General features: G+C 40.9%; 1 protein-coding gene across 2 annotated transcripts; it reads right to left on the bottom strand.

The window, feature by feature from the left end:
* Positions 1 to 5,431: 5,431 nt before the first annotated feature.
* On the bottom strand, positions 5,432 to 12,191 carry LOC134351336 (hemoglobin subunit beta-like). 2 transcript variants are annotated; one of them, XM_063057411.1, is made up of 3 exons: positions 11,956 to 12,180; positions 11,603 to 11,810; positions 5,432 to 5,897 (listed from the first exon to the last, which is right to left on the bottom strand). In XM_063057411.1, exons 1-3 carry the CDS (start codon positions 12,045 to 12,047, stop codon positions 5,859 to 5,861), a joined length of 339 nt encoding a protein of 112 aa, XP_062913481.1. In that variant the 5' UTR covers positions 12,048 to 12,180; the 3' UTR covers positions 5,432 to 5,858. The 2 variants fall into 2 exon arrangements, with proteins under 2 accessions (XP_062913481.1, XP_062913479.1); XM_063057409.1 differs by lacking the exon at positions 5,432 to 5,897 and adding an exon at positions 10,869 to 11,194 and having other exon boundaries at positions 11,956 to 12,191.
* Between the last annotated feature and the right edge of the window lie 8,907 nt (positions 12,192 to 21,098).

Raw genomic sequence — 21,098 nt, 5'->3', positions numbered from 1 at the left:
ATCCTAAAGGGATTGGACAGGCTAGATGCAGGAAGATTGTTCCCGATGTTAAGGAAGTCCAGAACGAAGGGTCACAGTTTGAGGATAAAGGGGAAGCCTTTTATGACCGAGATGAGGAAAAACTTCTTCACACATAGAGTGGTGAATCTGTGGAATTCTCTGCCACAGGAAACAGTTGAGGCCAGTTCATTGGCTATATTTAAGAGGGAGTTAGATATGGCCCTTGTGGCTATGGGGATCAGGGGGTATGGAGGGAAGGCTGGGGCAGGGTTCTGAGTTGGATGATCAGCCATGATCATAATAAATGGTGGTGCAGGCTCGAAGGGCCGAATGGCCTACTCCTGCACCTATTTTCTATGTTTCTATGTTTCTAACACAATAGAATCACTGAAAAAACACACACAAGATGGATGAACAAACAATGTGCAGAAGATAACAAACTGTAAATACAGAAAATAGAGAATAAGTAAATAAGCAATAAATATCAAGAACTCGAGTTGTAAAGTCTTTAAAACTGAGCCCATAGGTTATGGAATCAATTCAGTGTTGGGGTGAGTGAATTTGTCTCCTCTGGTTCAAGAGTCTGATGGTTGAGGGGTAATAACTGTTCCTAAACGTGGTGAGGTGTGACTTGAGGCTCCCTGTACCTCCTTCCTGATGGCAACAGTGAGAAGAGGCATGGCCTGGATGGTTGGTGTCCTTGATGATGGATGCTGCTTTACTGTGAGGAAAAGAGGGCAGGACTCTGCCCTGTCCAGTAGCGGATGAACACTGACCTGTGGTCCTTCCCCACTGAACCCTTGCATTGACTGCACAAAGCTTCACTGCATCCCCCAGTACGTACCCCTGCAGCTTGGCAGCATTCCCCTACAGACTGATTCCCACTGTGCTAGGTGACCAAAAAGTTTCGGACAGACCAAGGATCCACTTTCACCAAGCTGATGATCTTCCAGCAGCAGATGATGTCTGCTTCTGTGTGCATCCCCGGGAACAGCCTGTAGGTCAGAGAATCTGCCATTATGCAGCTGCTGGGGTGAACAGTGACAAGGAACCTTTTTATTTGCATGCTCTTTGCAAACCCACAGCCTGCAAAGGAGTGAGTGACTGCCTCATCCCTCATCATCCCAGGCTCAGTGAGTAGTGAGAGTGATTTTCTGACCATGCAGGAACATCTGACTGATATCACTGCCAGCCATGCAAGGCTTTGGTGCTTATTGGTGCACTGATATGTCAGTCCACTGGGGTACAAGTTATTGCTGTTGTCCTGTGAACTTCAAAGACATGGACTACTCCCAGCTGGCATTTCAAAGTATGGGAGACATACCACCAGTGCTAGCTCACACAATACTTGAAAGCCATTGGTACGATCAGCAAAACCAGTATCTGTGTCCTTTTCTCCTGCCAAGTTCCCCAACACTGAGCCTTAATCGTGCTCAGTTGGTTTCATTGGACAGGTTGTGTTGTGCATGCCTGATTCTAGATTCCCAAACAGGCCCTTTATTCTGAGCTTTATGATTGCTTTATTATTGTCACACGTACCACAATGCAGTGAAAATGTTTTATTTGCATGCTATCCAATCAGATCACATTAAACTTAAGTACATGGAGGTAGCATAGTTTTGTAGCTACTGAGAAAGTGCAGTGCAGGTAACGGAATGGTCGTGAAGAGATAGATTAGGGTAGTTAATCTTTTGCGTATTAGAGGTCTGCTCATTGGATAGAAGCTACCCTTAAGGCTGGCAGTTTGTGTTCTAAAGCTTTTGTATCTTCTGCCTGATGGGAGAAGGCAGAACAGAATAACTAGGGCAGGAGATGTCCTTGAAGATGTTGGCTACTTTCCTGAGGCTGCAGGAAGAGTAGACGGAGACAAAAGAGGGAAGACTGAGTTGTGTGATGGTCTGGGCTGCATTCAGATCTTTCTGCAATTTCTTGCAGTCTTACGCAGAGCAGCTGCCATCCCAAGCTGAGATACATCTGGATAGGGAGCCTTCAATGTTGTGTGTATCTGTAAATTTTGCTAAGTGGCATTGGGATGTGCCATGTTTCCTTAGCTTTCTGAGAAGGTAGAGGATTGGGTGTGTCTTCTTTGCCACAGTGTCCATGTGTCTGGACCAGGACAAATTCCTGGTGATATTTATACCTGTAGGCATTTACCAGGTAGGCAGAGAAAATAACCCAAAGGTGTCTTCAAATTCCTCCTTGAAAAAGTGTAACATTGACAACTAATCGTGTGAATCCCTGGGCCGTGACTGCTCAAAACAGAGAAAGACATTCAGGTTGGTAGTGACAACCTGGAAAAAAGGCATTCAAGGGAAAAATTCAAAAATCAGAGGTGTAACGGGACATGGGAGTGCTAGTACAGGATTCCCTAAAGGTTAACTTGCAGGTTGAATCAGTCGTAAGCAAGGCAAATGTAATGTTAGCTTTCATTTCAAGAGGACCAAATTATAAAAGCAAGGATGCAATGCTGAGGCTTTATAAGGTATTGGTCAGATCACGTTTGGAGTGTTGTGAGGAGTTTTGGGCCCCCTATCTAAGAAAGGATGTGATGGTATTGGAGCAGATCCAGAGGAGGCTCATGAAAATGATCCTGGGAATTAAATGGTTAATGTATGATGAGTGTTTGATGGTTCTAGGAGTTTAAAAGAATGAGGGGGTATCTTACTGAAACCTATCGAATATTGAAAGGCCTACATAGAGTGGATATGGAGAGGATGGTCCCAATATTGGGGGAGTCTAAGACCAGAGGGCACAACCTTAGAATGCAGGAAGAGCCATTTAGAATAGCGATGAGGAGAGATTTCTTTAGCCACAGGATAGTGAGTCTGTGGAATTCATTGCTATGGATGTCCATGGAAGACAAGCTATTGGGTATATTTAAAGTGGTGGTTGACAGGTTCTTGATTAGTAAAGGCTATGGGGAGAAGACAGAAGAATGGGGTCAAGGGGGTCATAAATCAACCATGATAGAATGTGTTGCAGACTCAGTGAGCTAAATGGCCTAATTATGCTCTAATGTAGTATGGTCTTATTCTCTTAAGGTCTTAAGTCAATTTGTTAAGAGTCCACAGAAAGCCAGTGTAAATACTGAAAGAAGTCAAGCGTTTCCTAAACACAGGCCTCTCCTGTTCCACAATGACAGAGTACGTCGGTCCCCAGGGGACTGTTTCTGGCAGAGGAAAGAAAGGATTGTTGACAGGTTATTCACCAAAAGCAAAATCACCAAATTTGTGTGGTTGCCACAGTGCGATGCGAGGTTATTACAGCTTGGGGCATTCTGGAGTTTGGAGCTCAATTCCAGTGTTGCCTGTACATCCTTTCCATAAATTGCATGGGTTTGTCCCTCGTGCTCAGGGTTCTTCCCACAGTCCAAAAACAAACTGGATTGGTTAATTAGTCACTGTAAATTGACCAATTACATACTGGATTGGTTAATTGGTCACTGTAAATTGCCCTGTGATTAGGTTAGGGTTAATTGGATTTGTTGAGCGTTGCTGGTGCAGTGTTTATCCCTAAATAAACCTCAGCTATAGGCCAGAGGACAGCAGATAGCCAGGTGGCAGACAATATGTCAGTTGAAATAAACCAACTCACCAAAAATCTAGGATCAGCCCCTTATTGTCTTAATGACTAAGCTTTGTAGAAATTGTTTTTGTTAATTTTTGTTCTTCTTTCTCAAGGGATTTGAAGTTATTAAGCTAGAAATACATGCACACAGTGAAAATCTAGCCATTACAGAGTAAAATACAAAGGTTCATTTATTATCAAAGTATTTATTATCTCGTTCAATTTCCTTAATATATTCAAGGTAGCGGTCCTCCAAGGTTTCTGACAGAGGCTGTGAACTCTGTCCTTATCCAACTTCCAACTCGACAGTAATTTGCTCAGTTACTGACCTGACTCAATCTATTCCACCAACCCTACACGACCCTCAGCAATCCAAGATCATGACCACAGGCTACCTCATGCCCTGAAGCCCAAGAGAAGGGCTGAATTGTAGGATAAAAGAACATGCCTTATTAGGTTGCATGTGTGATCTGAAATGGTCTTTGTCATAGCTCTAAAATGACCATAGGGAGCACTTAACTAGGTAAGCCAGCATTCGTTATCTTTCCTTACTGGCATGGAACAAGATTCAGTTCGGGTGTCTGGCCTCGCACATAATGTAGGTAATGGTGTCTATTAAACTACCAGATTGTTGCAAAAGCACATCTGCTCCATTGATGTCATACAGCGAGGAAAATCTCCCATTCTTACCCAGTTTGGCTTACATGTGACTCCGGATGCACAGAAATACGCCACTCTGTTCAGGGGCAACTTGGGAAAGATACTGTTCTCAGATTTTGGATTGCCAATGCAGCCACGTAATAATTAGTAATGTAGAAAGCTGCAAGATTATTGCAAATGCTTCAATGAATTTAAACAAATTCAGTTCATTGTGAAGCCAACACCCAAGGTGCTGGAGAGAATTGGCAGGGGGAGAATCTGCTGAGCAAAGGTGGGGGGGGGTGTGGGTGTTTGAGAACGGGCCATTTTTCATTTTGGAGAATAGTTTTTGTGTGTTTTAATGGAAACATAGCTTTTATTTGTTTGGATTACATGAAAGTTGAGGAATTCCTTTGTATTATCTAATACCAACTATATACACAGTAAGAAACGTTACTTTTCAAATAACTGGTAAAATGATTCAACAAATTTTTGCTCATTATTTATTGCTGAGTCATTGTACTCTGGCAAATAACTAGTTTTGGAGCTGATCTTTTTTTATCTGGTTTGAAATGGTGAACGTATGTGGCTCTAGCTGAAGTTATGAGGCACATACTACATGTAAACAAGCCCTTGATCATACCTCATCAGAAAGAAGTCAGTTATCAATCATACCCATATTGTAGGACGGTTTGCCACCATGTTTCAGTACTTACAAACCAGTATTATCTACAAATGTATTCACTGCCCCAAGAAATTTCCTAGCTTACACAGAGAATATTAGAATCCCCATTAAATATTTATCAATCACCACCTATTGCATTGAATGGTCACTATTGCACTGTTGGAACCAAGCAATTCCCTCACTTTTCAGACAATATTATCCCTTTGACCTAACTCCTGTTGTTACTGAAATTACAGCCACACGTTAGATATCTGTGGATGTAAAAAAAGTAATTCAACTTACATTTCTACCAGTAGCACTTAATTCATTCCCACATGTGTTTTGTGAATCTTAATTTTTGAAGCATATCTCTTTGGACAGTTATTTTTCTGTGTGGTCTGCTTTTATTAAAGTAACAAGATGTCAGTCAAAGTAAACAACTGTGAATTTAGATAAAGTTAAAACTGCAAAGACAGATTGCAGACAAAGAGAAACTTTTTAGATATATTAAATCATTTAATTTTTTGTGTTGTTTGAGATGAATAATTGAGCAGACTGAAGGAATGTTATGGATTTAATTGCATTTTAAGACAGAGTGTCAACATGAGTTTACAAGCATAATCCCAGGTATATTCTGTGAAGAACTATAATGGTATAACTACACAGTGTTGATTGATGGACAGAAATGATTGCTGTTAGTAAGACCTTCGGAAGTTGTAGCCTTGAATTCCAAGCTTGGATTTCCATTGGGCCCTAGGGAATTCTCTCAGGATTGACAGAATCATGCAGGGATGATGTTCACCAGCATGTCTCTAGGGCCAGGGGTCACAGGTTGAAAATAAGAAGTTAGCCTTCAGGAACAATCTGGGAACACATTTATTGACCTTTTCCACCGGTGTATGCGACTGCGTTGGCTCCCTCTGGATGCCCCACTTTCCGCGCACATTCTAAATATATATCAGCTAGTGGGTGATCGGTCACATGGGTGTTAATGGCAGCATAGGCTCTCTGGGTCCACGTGTTGTATCTGTAAATAAATAAAATAACATCTTAAACAGACAGCAAATCTTTAGACTTCTCTGCACATGGAGTATATGCCAGAGTTTGATAGAGTTTTGGATTGGTAGAAGATTAGTCAGGATCTTACTGATTGGTGGAGCAAGCATGAGAGGTCAAACTGCCATTTCTGATTCTGAGTCTTAGTTAAAATTCCCAATTAAAGCCATCCACTTGCCTCATCTTTATGTGATCTGCTACTTCATAAACTCTACTCATAGCTTTTTAGTAAAAATATTGTTAAGAAGGCAGAGACCACTGGCAACTTACTACCAATCCTTAATTGCCTTTGAGAAGATGGTGCTAAGCCAACTTCTTGAACCATTGCATTGCTTTTGATGAAGCTTCTCCATTAATTCTATTGCATAGAGATCCAGGATATATTGGCCTTTTGCCATGTTCTCTCACGTAAATTATGCTGTCACTTTCACCATTTTTTCTTTCTGTCTTGTAGATTTTATAAGCTGCTACATTTAGTTCTTAGTCCTAATTTTCTAGTAGCAATATCTAAGGAATCACTGCTACACCATATCTCACAGGTTGAATTTGTACTTGCAAATTATTTACATTGTTGAGAAGAACAACAGTATAAAAAAGTTGGAACTGGAATATGCCATTTAGCCCACCAAGCCTACCGCACCATTCAATATAATTATGGCTTGTCTGCAACACAAACATGTATTAAATGGTGGATCCTGATGAAGGGTCTTGGCCCAAAATGCCAACTATTTATTGCACTGCATAAATGCTGTGTGTACTGTTGAATTCCTCCCGAATTTTGTATGTGTTACCATGGTTGACCTACGCCAGGAGTCAACTCCTCTTCTGTGCCAGTCCCCCAGAGCCTTTAACTCTTTCACCTTCAAAGAATTATCTTCCTTTTTACATACCCATAATGATCTAGCTTCTGCAAACCTTCAGGGTGGAGGATTCCAGAAATTCCCTACCTTATGTGAGTTCCTACGCACCTCATCTTTAAACCCTTAATCTTATAGCTCTGTCCCTCTTGTTTGAGGTTCTCCTGCTGATGGTGACATCTCAATATCCACTCTGCCATGGACACTAATATTTTCAGTAAGATGATCTATCAGTCTTCCAAACTCCAAAGAATATAGGTCTAATTCTGTTAGCCCTTTGTGATAAAACAGCCCTCCCATCCCAGGGATTAACCCAGTCCTAATCTGCCATTATCTAAAAATTCCTAAAATATAGACTAGAGTGATGTTCAAATCAAGTCACTTTTTATTGTCATTTCAACCATAACTGTTGGTACAGAACATAGTAAAAATGAGACAATGTTTTCCAGGACCACGGTGCTACACGAAACAATACAAAAACTACACTGAACTAAGTAAGAAAAAACACAAAAACTACACTAGACTACAGACCTATCCAGGACTGCATAAAGTGCACAAGACAGTGCAGGCACTACAATAAATTATAATAAATAATAAACAAGATAGTAGGCACAGTAGGGGGTATAGTAGGTTTGGTGTCAAGCCAGGCTCTGGGTATTGAGGAGTCTGATGGCTTGGGGGAAGAAACTGTTACATAGTCTGGTCATGAGAGCCCGAATGCTTTGGTGCCTTTTTCCAGATGGCAGGAGGGAGAAGAGTTTGTATGAGGGGTGCGTGGGGTCCTTCATAATGCTGTTTGCTTTGCGGATGCAGCATGTGGTGTAAATGTCTGTGATGGTGGGAAGAGAGACCCCGATGATCTTCTCAGCTTGATATAGATGGGACTAGAAAAGGCAAGTAAAAAGGAAAAAGTAAAAAGTCTTAATAGTCATGCAGGATTTCAATATGTAGATAGATTGGAAAAATTAAGTTGGTGCTGGATCCCGAGAGAAGGAATTTGTAGAATGCATATGAGATGGCTTTTTTGAGGAGCTTGTTTTGAATCCACTAGGGGAAAAGCATTTCTGGATTGGATGTTGTGTGATGAAGCAGATTTGATTATGAAACTTAAGGTAAAGAAACTCTGAGGAGGCAGTCATTTTCATATGATAAAATTCACCCTCCATTTTAAGAGAGGGAAGCTACAGACAGATATATCAGTATTATAGTGGAAAGAAGTAAACAGTGGATGTTGAGGGCTAAGATGAAGGGCCTCAGTCTGAAATGTTGACCGTTTACTCTTTTCAGTAGATGCTGCTTGACCTGCAGAGTCCCTCCAGCACTTTGCGTGTGTAAGTTGGAATAGCAGAGCAGACTTGATGGGTCAAATGTCCTAATTCTGCCCTTAAGTCTTATGGTCTTATGATATGTTAGTAAAATGATTCCCTAACACAACAAAATTCATGTGACTAAAGCCTCTTCTGCCATTGGCTGTGCTCAGGCTATCAGTCCACCGGTCCAGTGAGTGTGTGATCAGCATGGTACTTGGTGAGTTTATAGATAGTTAAGGGCTTTAGAGCATAGCATGTAGCTAGGTAGATTGACTAGTGATATTGGACGGTGGGGTTGATGACCAGAAAAGGAAGGAGCGGCCATAGGTGAGAGAAGAGGCATTGGGCAGGAGAGGGTGGAAACTGAGAATGGAGAGAGGAGAAGACAGGAGAGAGAAGGGGAGACCTTCAGGAGTGAAGGTAGAGACATCAATAGGGAAAGAAAGGAATTTTGGGATGACCCATGCATGAGGGAAGGAGAGGACATTATGGAGGGGAGGGGGAGAAGGAGGAAAAGAGGGAGTTTGGAATTATTGAAAGAAGGTAGTATATCCATGAACAATTGTAAAGACAGGAAGAGAGGGAAACTAGTAATGTCAGAGATTAAGGAGCTGTGGGGAGGGCGGGAGAGAGAAGAGCATCATTTGGTTGGTAATCCAATGGGAAGAGGAAAGTGAGAAGACTTCATTGGAAGAGTCATTTTTATCAGGATGCCATGCATATTGGTGGAAGCATCTACTTCCTTGAGACCAAACGTGGTTCAAGTAGAACTTCTACGCCCTAGTGGTATCAGGGCCAGAGAATTATGAAATGCATCAGCTGATTCCCACTACCCTTCATCATCCTTGTGTAATCTTAGACAATTTGTAAATAGCAGAGATAATAATCCAGAGATTGCAGTCATATAATTTAGTTATCTATCATTTATCTCCCGGATCCTAGGACTCTGAACAGGAGCTCTTGATTAATCTTTCTTTTGTTACCTGTGCCAATATAGATTAATCATTTCCTTTTCTTCTCCATTATCATTTCAAATCTCCATTATCACTTCAAATAGGTATGAGATGGGTCCTTAGCCAAACACAATACACATATAATGTTTCTGCTTACAAAGTATGCTGTCTCCTCAATTTGTTATGAAATCACCCACAATTACCTCACTGTGCTTCACCTTGCCCTTTTCTGGACACCTCTCTATTCCAAGGTACTAGGGTTTGTTTTCTGGTTGTTCTTCTGACAATCTTTACCTTTTTCCTCATAGATACATTAGATCAAATCTTTCTTGCTCTCTCTTGGAATCCCCTCACTTTATGAACGTCAGTCACACCAAGGGCATTTTCACCCAGTACTTCTCTAGAACGTGTTCATCTACTGAGTCAAACTGTTAAAATATTCTTCCCCTCTTCTATGAGTCAAAGCGTCTCCAAAGTGGTTTAATATCGCTTAGCCAGAAGGAGATATCTACTGCAAATATATCTCTAATCCTGCATAAGCACCCAGTCTGCATTCCAAACACACATCTTGTTCTCGCTTAACTTAATACACACTATTTATCTGTAAAATTTTAATATTTTAAGTAAAATTTAAAGTAACTAACACATTTACTGCAACAATATTAAGCTACTGTTATGTTTTGATAACTTGATGCCTCAAGTTTAGTCAAATCATTCTGTGTTAGAGGCAAATAACAGAATCTCTTTCCCTGTTAGCAGTAAGTATAAAGTCTGACCAAGCTTCTGTCTCCATATTCTAATAATAAAAAATCTGAAGAGCACCCTGTGTGGTTTGATGTCCATGGGATAAAAGTGGCAGCGTGGATCCAAATGTGTTGCAAATGACTGTTTTCAGATGGAGCAGAAGTTGTCAGTGGACATCCTAAAATTTCATTAGAAGGACTCTACTTCCGATATAGATTGTATAGAATGACTGTGCAAACCTGGATTGGAGTTTGACGCACAATTTGAAAATTTAGCAATAGAAGTTGGCATCTTAATAAGAATTGAGAAGATATACTGTATGTATGTGTAATCAGATCCATGTTAAAACTCTTCTCACAGTTGATTGCCCTCTTCACATTACTACTGGACCCCAGTGTTTGCTATTGCTGACTGCTTCATCTGAATGTGCTGCCATTTTAATATTGATGCTATGTATTCCCATCACTTTAACTTGAACCTAGCATTGGATTGGAACAGTTCACTATAATTTTTGATGTTTCACTGTCTGTTTTATGTGTACGTAACATTCTATTTGAGGCATTGACTGTAAGACAGGTCAGCTCTCCCACAATCGAGTCAGAACGTTGTGGGCTGAAGTTTCACACCAGAGGCTTGAAAATGAAAAGGTTTTGCTAATATCCCAGTGCAGTAATGAAGGAGTGCTGCTTTCACAAGAACACAGCCTCTCAGTAAAGATAATAAACTGTGATTACAATAAATAGTTAATATAAATCCTGACTGTATTCTCTAATACTCCATTTGAGCATGAGCGGGGATGTTACATGTATCCTTCCACTCATTTTTAATATGATGGCCTGCTGGACAAGCTGGAACTGGCTACTGTGTTTCCCTAAAGTACAACATTACAGGTATGTCAAAAATACCTTTTTGGCTGTAAAATACTTCTGCGTGTCCCGAGAGACAGAATGCTCCTACTTAAATATGACACTTTTTTAATATATGGGTGCAGTGGTGATCACAATGCTGACCAGAGGATCATTTAAGATCCAAGTTTTCACTATGCTAAAGTTAAATAAAGAATTCAGACATGGCAGTTTTAAGCGTAGTACTGTTCCTTTATTGAAGCATCAAGAAACAAAAATAAACATTTTCCAAAATATGAGGGGAAAGTAACCTTAAGATTGGAGTATCACAGCACCTTTGATTTAACATGATTTGAATCTGATGGTATGTAGAATGTATCTTGGTTGCTGAAGATTGTTTTCACTGAGTTTTGAGATGTAAGAGGATGCATATAATGTAGAGCTAGTGGTATCTGCAGGAGAGACCATTTGCCACCTGTCTGAGAAATTTGTATGTGGCTTTATGTGCCTCAGATGTGAATGCACCTTTAGACTGAAGGGCGAGTTCAACGATGAAGGTCTGGCCCAGATGCAGGGAAAAAAAAAGGACAATTATACAAAAATTGAAACAAATCTGGAAAACTGATCTCCCAAATTAGTATTAAGAATCGTTGTATTTTTTAACGCAATATGAAATGGTGATTAGAAATATCATTTAGTATTAGCTAGTGCTCTTCAATAATCTAATCCAGTGTGTAAGTTATTATGTGGATGCCCTGCATATGTGTTTCAATATTCAATCTGTGTAGCCCATGTCCGACATTCCTGTCCCACTTTGCAGCAGAAACTATCTTTTCTAAAGGAAACCAGATGTACTTTTCCATAGTTACAATCAATTACGTTACTGTCTTTTGTTCTTATCCTAGAGTCAGGCTGCATTTACAACATCACTATTGTGAAAATGCATATTAAAAAGACCAATTCTTACCCTGAAGTTTTGTGTGTCCACTCCGATTGTCTGATGTCTCTCACTGAGAGGGCCCAGGGCTTCTTCCATTTTATTAATGCTTTTGACTGTGTCACCCAGAGCCTTCGCCACTTTTTCTGCATGTTCTTGAACAGCAGGGTCACCAGCAGCAAATTTCCCCCTGAGCTTTGAAAACAGCCTGGTTGTCCAGGGGTAGACAACAAACACCCTGGAAGGAAAAAGCAAAGACATGGCTTTGACTAGAATTTCGGTAGTGTTGAATACTAGTTTCCCCACCGTGTAACACATTTAGGCATGTATTGAAAATAAAATACATGAACTAAACAGAACAAAAACACATTTTTTTGTCATACCTTGTAAGAGCACGTGCAGTTATCCCCTTCTTATCCAAATTTTCCCAAGTATCCTTAATGTGGTTGATCTCTCCGTCGGTTAATTTCCCCATTTTGGTTATTGAGCTCTCACTGTCACTTCCTATGCAAAAAAAAACCCGTGTTGATCTGGAGTTTTGGCTTCACATTTATAGGCTGCAATGGGGCACATCTCAGACTAAAACCCAACTGTGATAGGCTGACTGTGAAGCACCTTCAATTACTCCAAAAGACTGAGGTTTGGTTTACCACAGACTGCTTGGTGGGTTGGACACCATTTATCATTGGACATCAGCCTCCTGTGTTTAAGTGTTAAGATAAGCGTCTGCCACATATTTGGTTATTTCTGATTTAATCATATTTCCATGCATCTGCTTTCAAACTGTAAAACTCTCTCCCTGTTAATTGAATTTCAACTCTTACATCTCCTTTTTATTATGGAGCCACAAGGTGCTGCAAATGTACTCTGGAGAGAAAAGAAAACCTACTGCTGGAGGGACACGAAGGGTTAAGTAGCATTTATGGAAACAGAACCTGCAGTGGGAATTTTTCACCTTTTTGCTGTTACATATTTCCATTAAGCAACATATTTAATTTTCAAACGAGGTTTAGACAATTCTAATGTTGAAACAACACCTCACCTCTTGATCATGGCCATATTTTGAATAATGTTCTAATCTAAGTATGGGGATCCATATTCCAGAAAGCTTAACAACACACAATGTTATTGCTTAAAAGGGAAATTAATTTTGCAATCACAAATCAAAATACTGAAATATTTTGACTCAAATCTGATTTAGACCTTTCACTTCTGAAGCTGTGCTAATAATTCATAATTCATTGACTACATTATATATTATTTTCCATCATCATTATTGTTAACTTGCAAGTGCTGTCTCTTAAAATGTTTAAACTGGAGTGGAATATTTCTGATTGTAAGTTCTCAGCATACTGTATATGTCATTAAGCTGACAGGGGCAACAAATACCATCTAAGGAGAAGAAGCATTCTAAAGGGAGGATGAGGCAAGTGTGACTGTCAAGGGAAGTCAAAAACAGCATAAAAGAAAAAGAAGAGGCATAAATATAACAAAATTAGTGAGAAACCAGAGCACTGGGAACTTTTAAAAACCAACGGAAGGCAGCAAACAAAGAGGAGAGAAAAGTTGAAATATGAAGGTAGGCTGGCTAGGTGCAGCATTGTAGTGTCGTGGTTGAAACAATGCTTTACAGTGCAGGTGACCTGGGTTCAATTCCCACTACTGCCTATAAGGAGTTTGTACGTTTTCCCCGTGACCGCATGGGTTTCCTCCAGGTGCTCCGGTTTCCTCCCACAGTCAGTTGGTAGGTTAATTGGTCTTTGTAAATTGTCTTGTGATTCGGCTAGTATTGAATCAGGGTGGCATGGTTTGAAGGGCTGAAAAGGCCTATTCCATGCTGTATCTCAATAAGTAAGTAAGTAAGTAAATAAATAAAATAATATAAAAGAGGATGCCAAAAGGTTTTTCATATATATGAAGAGTAAGGGAGAGGCAAGAGCAGACGTCAGACCACTGGAAAATGACACTAGAGAGATAGTAAAGGTGGGCAAAGAAATGTCCTAATTTACTATGTATTTTACATCAGTCTTCATTGTGGAAGACACCAGCAGCATGCCAGAAATTCAAGTGTCTGGGGGACAAAGTGAGTGTAGTTGCTATTGTTAAGGAGAAGGTGCTTGGGAAGCTGAAAGGTCAGAAGGTTGATAAAGTCACCTGAACCTGATGGACTACACCCGAGGGTTCTGAAAGAGGTAGCTGAAGAGACTGTGGAGGCATTCATTAGTAATGATCTTTCAAGAATCACTAGACTCTGGATTGGTCCCAGAAGACTGCAAAATCTACTCTTTAACAAGGGAAGAACAAAGGACAGAAAATTATAGGCTAGTTAGCTTGACTTCAGTGGTTGGCAAGATATTAGAGTACATTATTAATAATGAGGTTCTGGGGTACTTTGAGGCACATCAGCATTGTTTCCTCAAGAGGAAATCTTGCCTGACAGATCTGTTGGAATTCTTAGAGAAAATAATAGGCAGGATTGGCAAAGGAGGGTCAAGGGATGATGTTTTCTTGGATTTTCAAAAGATCTTTGACAAGGTGCTGCATATAAGGGAGCAATCGTTCCATGGTCAAACTCACTTAGGTCAGAGTTTTCCCCATTCTGATGCTTTGTCTGAATAAGGACTGAACTTCTTCACCATGTCCACATGCTTTTATGCAGTGAATTGCTGCCACATGATTGACTGATCAGATATTTATATTAATGAGCAAGTGTATAGGTATACCTAATAAAGTGGCTACCAAATGCACATTTGTGTAGCTTAAGAAAGAATATACACAAGGTATTTTTCCATAAATATTTAACTGTTGTATTGTTTAGTGTGGACTGTTATATTTTAATCAATCTAGAACACCACATACAAAATGCTGGAGGAACTCTGCAGGTCAGGCATCATCTACGGAACAGAATAAACAGTCAACAATTTGGGCTAAGACCCTTCATCAGGATTAGAAAGGAAGGGGGAAGAAGCCAGAATAAGAAGGTGTGGGGATGGTAAGGAGTATATACTGGCAAGTGATAGGTGAAACCAGGTGAGAGGGAAGGTGGGTGGGTGAGGGAGGATGAAGTAAGAAGATGGATGGTGATTGGAAGGTGCAGAGGGCTGAAGAAGAAAGAGTCTGATAGGAGAGGATAGTGGACCATGGGAAAAAGGGAAGGAAGGGCACCAGAGGGAGGTGCTGGGCAGATGAATACAACAGGAGTGATAAGAAGGCAGTCAGACTGTGAAATGGAAAAAGAGAGAAGGACTTCCGCAATCTGGTTCCCCTCTTACCCCTTCTCTTCTCCTCATCAGATTATGTGCATTAACTAGTTTTCTTGTCATACATCGCTTTTCCATAATACAATTATGATTTTAATCTTACACATGTGAGAAGGAACTGAATTCAGATGAGTCTTTGAACTTTATACGAGAATATATGTTAGATCGAAATGAAACAGATGCAAAAATGGCATACCAGAGCACCTGTAGCAAACTCATGCAGTCACGGGAGAACATACTCCTTACAGGCAGTGGCGGGAATTGAACCTGTACTGTAATGTGTTGTGTTAGCCACAATGCTACAGTGTTGCCCCATCATATGATGAAATATTGTTCAGCTTAGGCTTGTAAAGTCCGGAAATTTGAACTTTGATAAAGAACTTGACTGAGGGATCGTAACGATAGATATGGAGAGGACATTTTCTCTTGTGGGAAACTGTAGAACAAGAGATTATTGTTTAAAGATAAAGAGCTGCCCACTTCAGATAATGATGAGGTGATTTTTTTTTTGAAGTCTTTGGATCACTCTTATTTGAAGCATTTTGGAAGTAGAGTTTTTCATCATTTTTAAGCAGCTGTTTGTTAAACAAGGAAGTGAAAATTTACTATGGCAGGTCTAGATTTGGCATGACATCAAAAACCTTGACAAACTTCTATAGATGTATCCAATCACAAACAAGAGAAAATCTACAGATGCTGGAAATCCAAGCAACTCACATAAAATGCCAGAGGAACGCAGCAGGCCATGCAGCATTTGTAGAAAAGAGCAAACAATTGACGTTTTGGGCCAAGACCCTTCCTAAGCTGGTGTAGGAAGGGTCCCGGCCCAAAATGTTGACTGTTGGCCAGCATAGAAAGGGTCTCGGCCTGAAACATCAACTGTTTACTCCTCTCCATAGCTGCTGCCTGACCTGCTGAGTTCCTCCAGCATTTTGTGTGAGTTTCTATAGACGTGTGGTGGAAAGTGTATTGACTGGTTGCATTACAGCCTGATATGGGAACACCAATGCCTTTGAGTGGAAAATTTTACAGAAGGTAGTGGATTCAGCCCAATACATCTCAAATAAAACCTTCCCAACCATTGAGCACATCTACATGAAACATTGCCATAGAAAAGTAGTATCTATCATTAAAGACCCTCACCACCCAGGCCATACTCTTTTCTCTCCGCGGCTGTCAGGAAGAAGGTACAAGTGCTTCAGGACTCGCACCACCAGGTTCGAGAACAGTTACTACCCCACAACCTTCAAGCTCTTGAACAAAAGGGGATAACTACACTCATTCTATTTCTGCTGTTCCCACAACCAATGATCTCACTTTAAGGACTCCATCTTATTATTTCATGCTCTCATTACCTATTGCTATTGATTTATATCTGCATTTGCACAGCTTGCTGTTTGTTGATCCAGTTTATCGTTTGCTGCGCATGCCCACAGGAAAAAAAGCATCTCAAGGTTGTATGTGGTGACATGTAAGTACTCTGATAACAAATTCTAAATTGAACTTTGAACTTCGAAATGTGCAGTGTAAGTTGCAATTTCATGAGTCATTAAATGATAGCACAGCCTCAAAAGAATGAGTGGCATACTCAGCCAACAAACGTACATATTTGTAAATTCTTGGTAAGAGAGAATAGCTCCTTTTTACAAAGATAATTTGGAGACAATTTTATAGTTAATTTTATAGTGACTGGTTCAGACAACTCTCAGGGGAGAGTTGTAATGATATATGCCTCATGTAGAATAATTTATCTCCCAGTTTTCTAATTTTGTATTAATTCCTTAAATGACAGAATCAGTAGCAAATTGGCATCTGCTACTCATTCTTATTTACACTGGAGCAATGGTTTTTGCAGTCTCAGTCTTGAACTATTGCAGTCCACTTGGTGAATACACTTTCTATATCATTTTCACACAGATTCCAGCACTCAGTGTGTGCTGGTGGTCAAACCTCAAACTATGACTTCCATCTGTGGAGTATTTGCTGCACCAAGCTTCAATTCACCCCTCAAGATGTGATCAATCACCTTGGAATTTGCCTTATTGCAGTTTTATGTTATGGATAGCCAGGAAACAAATGTGTAGCCTATTTTGTGTTGATGATCTTTCAGCGGCAGCTAAAGTTTTTCTAATTTGGCATCCTTGGGAAAAGCCTGTAGATCATAGAGCCTTGGGATGATGGAGAGCTGTGACAATGACCATCATCTCTCAGACTTGCTTGATGAGAATACATTCCAGAAGGGGATGGATGGCTCCACTGTACAAGAGTGCAAGAGGCTACAGAGAATGGAGCACTCAGCCAATCTGGATACAGCTCTACATTGGTGAGACCCGTCGTAAATTGGGTGACCACCACTCCATCCACCATTAGCGTGACTTCCCGGTGGCCAAACATTTTAATTCTGATTTCCACTCCCGTTCCAACGTATCAGTCCATGGCCTCCTCTTGTATCAAGATGAGGCAACCCTCAAGGTGGAGTAGCAACACCTTATATTCCGTCAGGGTAGCCTCCAACCTGATGAGATGAATATTGATTTCTCCTTCCGGTAAACAAGCTTCTTCCTTCTTCTGTTCCCCACTCTGAGCTTTTACTTCTTCTCAGCTGCCTATAACTTACCCCTGGGTCCCCTCCTCCTTCCTTTTCTCCTACCGTCCACTCTCCTCTCCTATCAGATACCTTTTTCTTCAGCCCTTGACCTTTCCCACCCATGTGGTTTCACCTGTCACCTTCTAGCTAGCCCCCCCCACCCCACCTTTTTTTTCTGGCATCTTCCCCCTTCCTTCTCAATCTTGAAGAAGGATGTTGGCCCACTCCATTGACTATCTGTTCATCTCCATAGATACTGCCTGACCTGCTGAGTCCCTCCAGCATTTTTGTGTGTGTTGTTATGGGTATAGCTTTTCTTACTACTGAGGACATCTACAAGAGGTGATACCTTAGCATAGTGGCATCCATCATTAGGGACCTCAACCATTAAGGGCATCATCATGCCTTCTTCTCAAAGCTGCCATCAGGAAGGAGGTACAGGAGCATGAAAACACACACCTCAAGGTTCAAGAACAACTTCTTCCCCAGTGCCAACCTAAAAACCTTAACATTACTTCGGGTAATATTTGTTTACCTCTCTCTCAATATTGCACCAGTGTTATGTTTATTTTGTTTTTTTGTTCATGTTAAATTATGTTTGTCCTCATCATGTCTGTACTGTGCCACTGTAGCAAAAAGCTAATTTTCCCTACATTTATATCCTGCATCTATGACAGCGATAAACTTGAACTGATGGTCTCATCTTCACCACAGCAATGCCGAGGGCAGGAACTGATGGTATCAAACTCTAACTGCACAAGAAAGACTTGATGGAGAAAGGCGCTTCCCCAACTATTCCACACTAGGTGCTAACGTTTGTTTGAAAGTTTTTGTTGATGAGCTATTCTGTCAAATTACAATATTTTGCAGGGAAAGATCCACCATATCCTATTCCCAAAATGGCCTCAGTGATATTTTGTGCAGGCTGCTGTCTTTTAATCCTGTCTTGTAATGCTTCACCAAATGATGTTGATGCTGTGCTGCCCCAATGATGGAAATTGGCTCTGAAAGTGTAATATCGTTTATGTCACAACAGAGAAAAGTGTGCTCATCTGGATAAGGAGGTTTAGCCATCACGTTTGAAATGTCCCAGTTCTGTTCGTACCACAAACTCCCAATTCCATGTCCTATAAATGAAGGCAATGGTCAAATGGTTTTCCAAGATTCTAAGATGGGCTTTGAACAAGGTCATAAGAAAATAGTATTTGCAAATCCAGTGAATGCCATCAAGATGTCAATTTTCCCAGTCATCCCCTGCTGCCAGAGATGATTGCTGGTGAAGGAATGAAAGGCTGAGTGATGATGATACACAGCCCGTGAGTGTGGTGTGATCCAGACAGACGGCACACCAGCATGGGTTCAATACTTCCCATGGTGCTCTCTGCTTGAATTTTGTACATGGTCCATAAGACAATAAGGTATAGGAGCAGAATTAGGCCATTTGAATGCTCAGCCATTCCAAAATTGCTGATTTATTATCCCACTCAATCCCATTCTCCTTCCTTCTCCCCATAACCTTTAACACTCTTACTAACTGAGAAACTCTCAGACTCTCCTTTAAATATACCCAATGACCTGGCCTCCACAGCTATTCGTGTCAATGAATTCCACAGATTCACCACCCTCTAGCTAAAGAGATTCCTCCTCAGCTCTGTTCAAAAGAGGTGACTTTGTATTCTGATGGTGTGTCATCTAGTCCTAAGCTCTGATGATTCTTTGACTGTGAGCATTTCTATGAGGAGTTCCAGTTTCCTCCCACATCTCAAAGATATGCAAGTAGGTCAACTGATTACATTAAATTGCTCCTAATGTATATGAGCTGCAAAAGTATCAGGGGAGTTGCTGATGTGTTTGAGAGAATAGGATGGGTGTGCTCCGAGAACGAGCTAAACTTGATGGGGGTTATAGAAACAAACCTTCATGAAGATCTGCTGGTTAAATTACGTGACCTCGGCTTGCTGAAGGGATCGGGCCTACAGTCCTTGGATTTGCCTGATGCCAGTGACCGGAGGTGGAGATGTCGTAAGCCGTGTGCGAGGAAGCGGAAGAGAGGCAAGCAGGCAGGACTCCATGCCAGGCAAAAGGCAAACTCTAGCCAGCCGGCTCTCCCATCCATTCTGCTCTCCAATGTCCGCTCCCTAGACAATAAATTAGACTACATCCGACTCCAACGAAATACTCGGCAGGAGTACAGAGTCTGCTGTGCGTATGTTTTCACGGAAACATGGCTCTCTGATGAAATCCCAGATGCCGCCATTCAGCTGGATGGGCTCGTCTTGTTTTGAACGGACAGATGCAGCTCTCTCCGGTAAGACTTGCGGTGGTAGCTTGTGTGTTTACATCAACACGGAATGGTGCAAGAACTCTGTGCTGGTTTCAAGACACTGCTCATGGCTAGTGGAATTTGTGACTGTTAGATGCAGACCATTTTATTTGCCATGGGAATTCACCATTGTCATTATAGTCGGCGTGTACATTCCCCCAGCGCTAATGCTAAGGAGGCGCTCTGTGAACTGTATGGGGCTATTAGTGAACTACAGAACGCACACCCTGATGGACTGTTTATTGTCACCGGAGATTTTAACCATGCAAACCTTAAGTCAGTGCTCCCCAGATTCCATCAGTATGTGGACTTCGCAATGAGAGGGGAGAACACGTTGGACCTTGTTTACACAAACATCCCTGACGCGTACTGGGCGGAGCCCCGCCCCCCACCTCAGTTACTGAGGGGTCCCTCTTCCCACCGTTACAGACATTTACACCACACACTGCATCAGTAAAGCAAACAGCATTATGAAAGACCCCATGCACCCCTTATACAAACTCTTCTCCCTCCTGCCATCTGGCAAAAGGCACCGAAATATTCGGGCTCTCACAAACAGACTATGTAACAGTTCCTTCCCCCAAGCCATCAGACTCCTCAATACCCAGAGCCTGGACTGAAACCAACCTACTGCCCTCTATTGTGCCTATTGTCTTGTTTATTATTTATGGTAGTGCCTGCACTGTTTTGTGCACTTTATGCAGTCCTGGGTAGGTCTGTAGTCTAGTGTAGTTTTGTGTTGTTTTACGTAGTTCAGTGTAGTTTTTGTATTGTTCATGTAGCACCATGGTCCTGCAAAACTTTGTCTTGTTTTTACTGTGTACTGTACCAGCAGTTATGGTCGAAATGACAATAAAAAGTGACTTGACTTGAGAGAAAAAAATCCCACTTGCAGTGCCCTATGTCACTTTAATTGTACCACTATCTTAGTTTAACAAACATTTGAAAGAGCTCTTGGTTGTATTGCTCTGCAGGGCTTGATTAGGTTTACCTCATTTGAATACTTTCAAGTTGAATCCCATGACTCAGAATCATTTATGATATGCTGCGTTAAAATGAATAATAATCCGAGGCTTGAAAACCACTTCACTGTTAGTTAGTTTGTTCTTTCTATCTAAAAAATGTAGAATTTCATTCTCTACTTTTTAACCTTTTTAAAAAGTATTAATATTTAAACACATCAGATTGTACTCACACTGAAGAATATTTTTAGTTTACCTAATCATGGAAAAGTTAAAAAGACAAGTCATAATTCTCCTGATGTTGGTGGAAGCAGTTCAGCAAATATAAATGGAAAATTCCTCAACAACAAAATAGGGAAGTGGATTAAGGGATTTAAAAAAATACCCAAAAGAA

The sequence above is a fragment of the Mobula hypostoma genome, chromosome 9 (genome assembly GCF_963921235.1).
Source record: "Mobula hypostoma chromosome 9, sMobHyp1.1, whole genome shotgun sequence".
Classification (NCBI taxonomy): Eukaryota; Metazoa; Chordata; class Chondrichthyes; order Myliobatiformes; family Myliobatidae; genus Mobula; species Mobula hypostoma.
The sequence above is the reverse complement of the archived record's forward strand: the minus strand, read 5'-3'. Positions and strand labels throughout refer to the sequence as shown.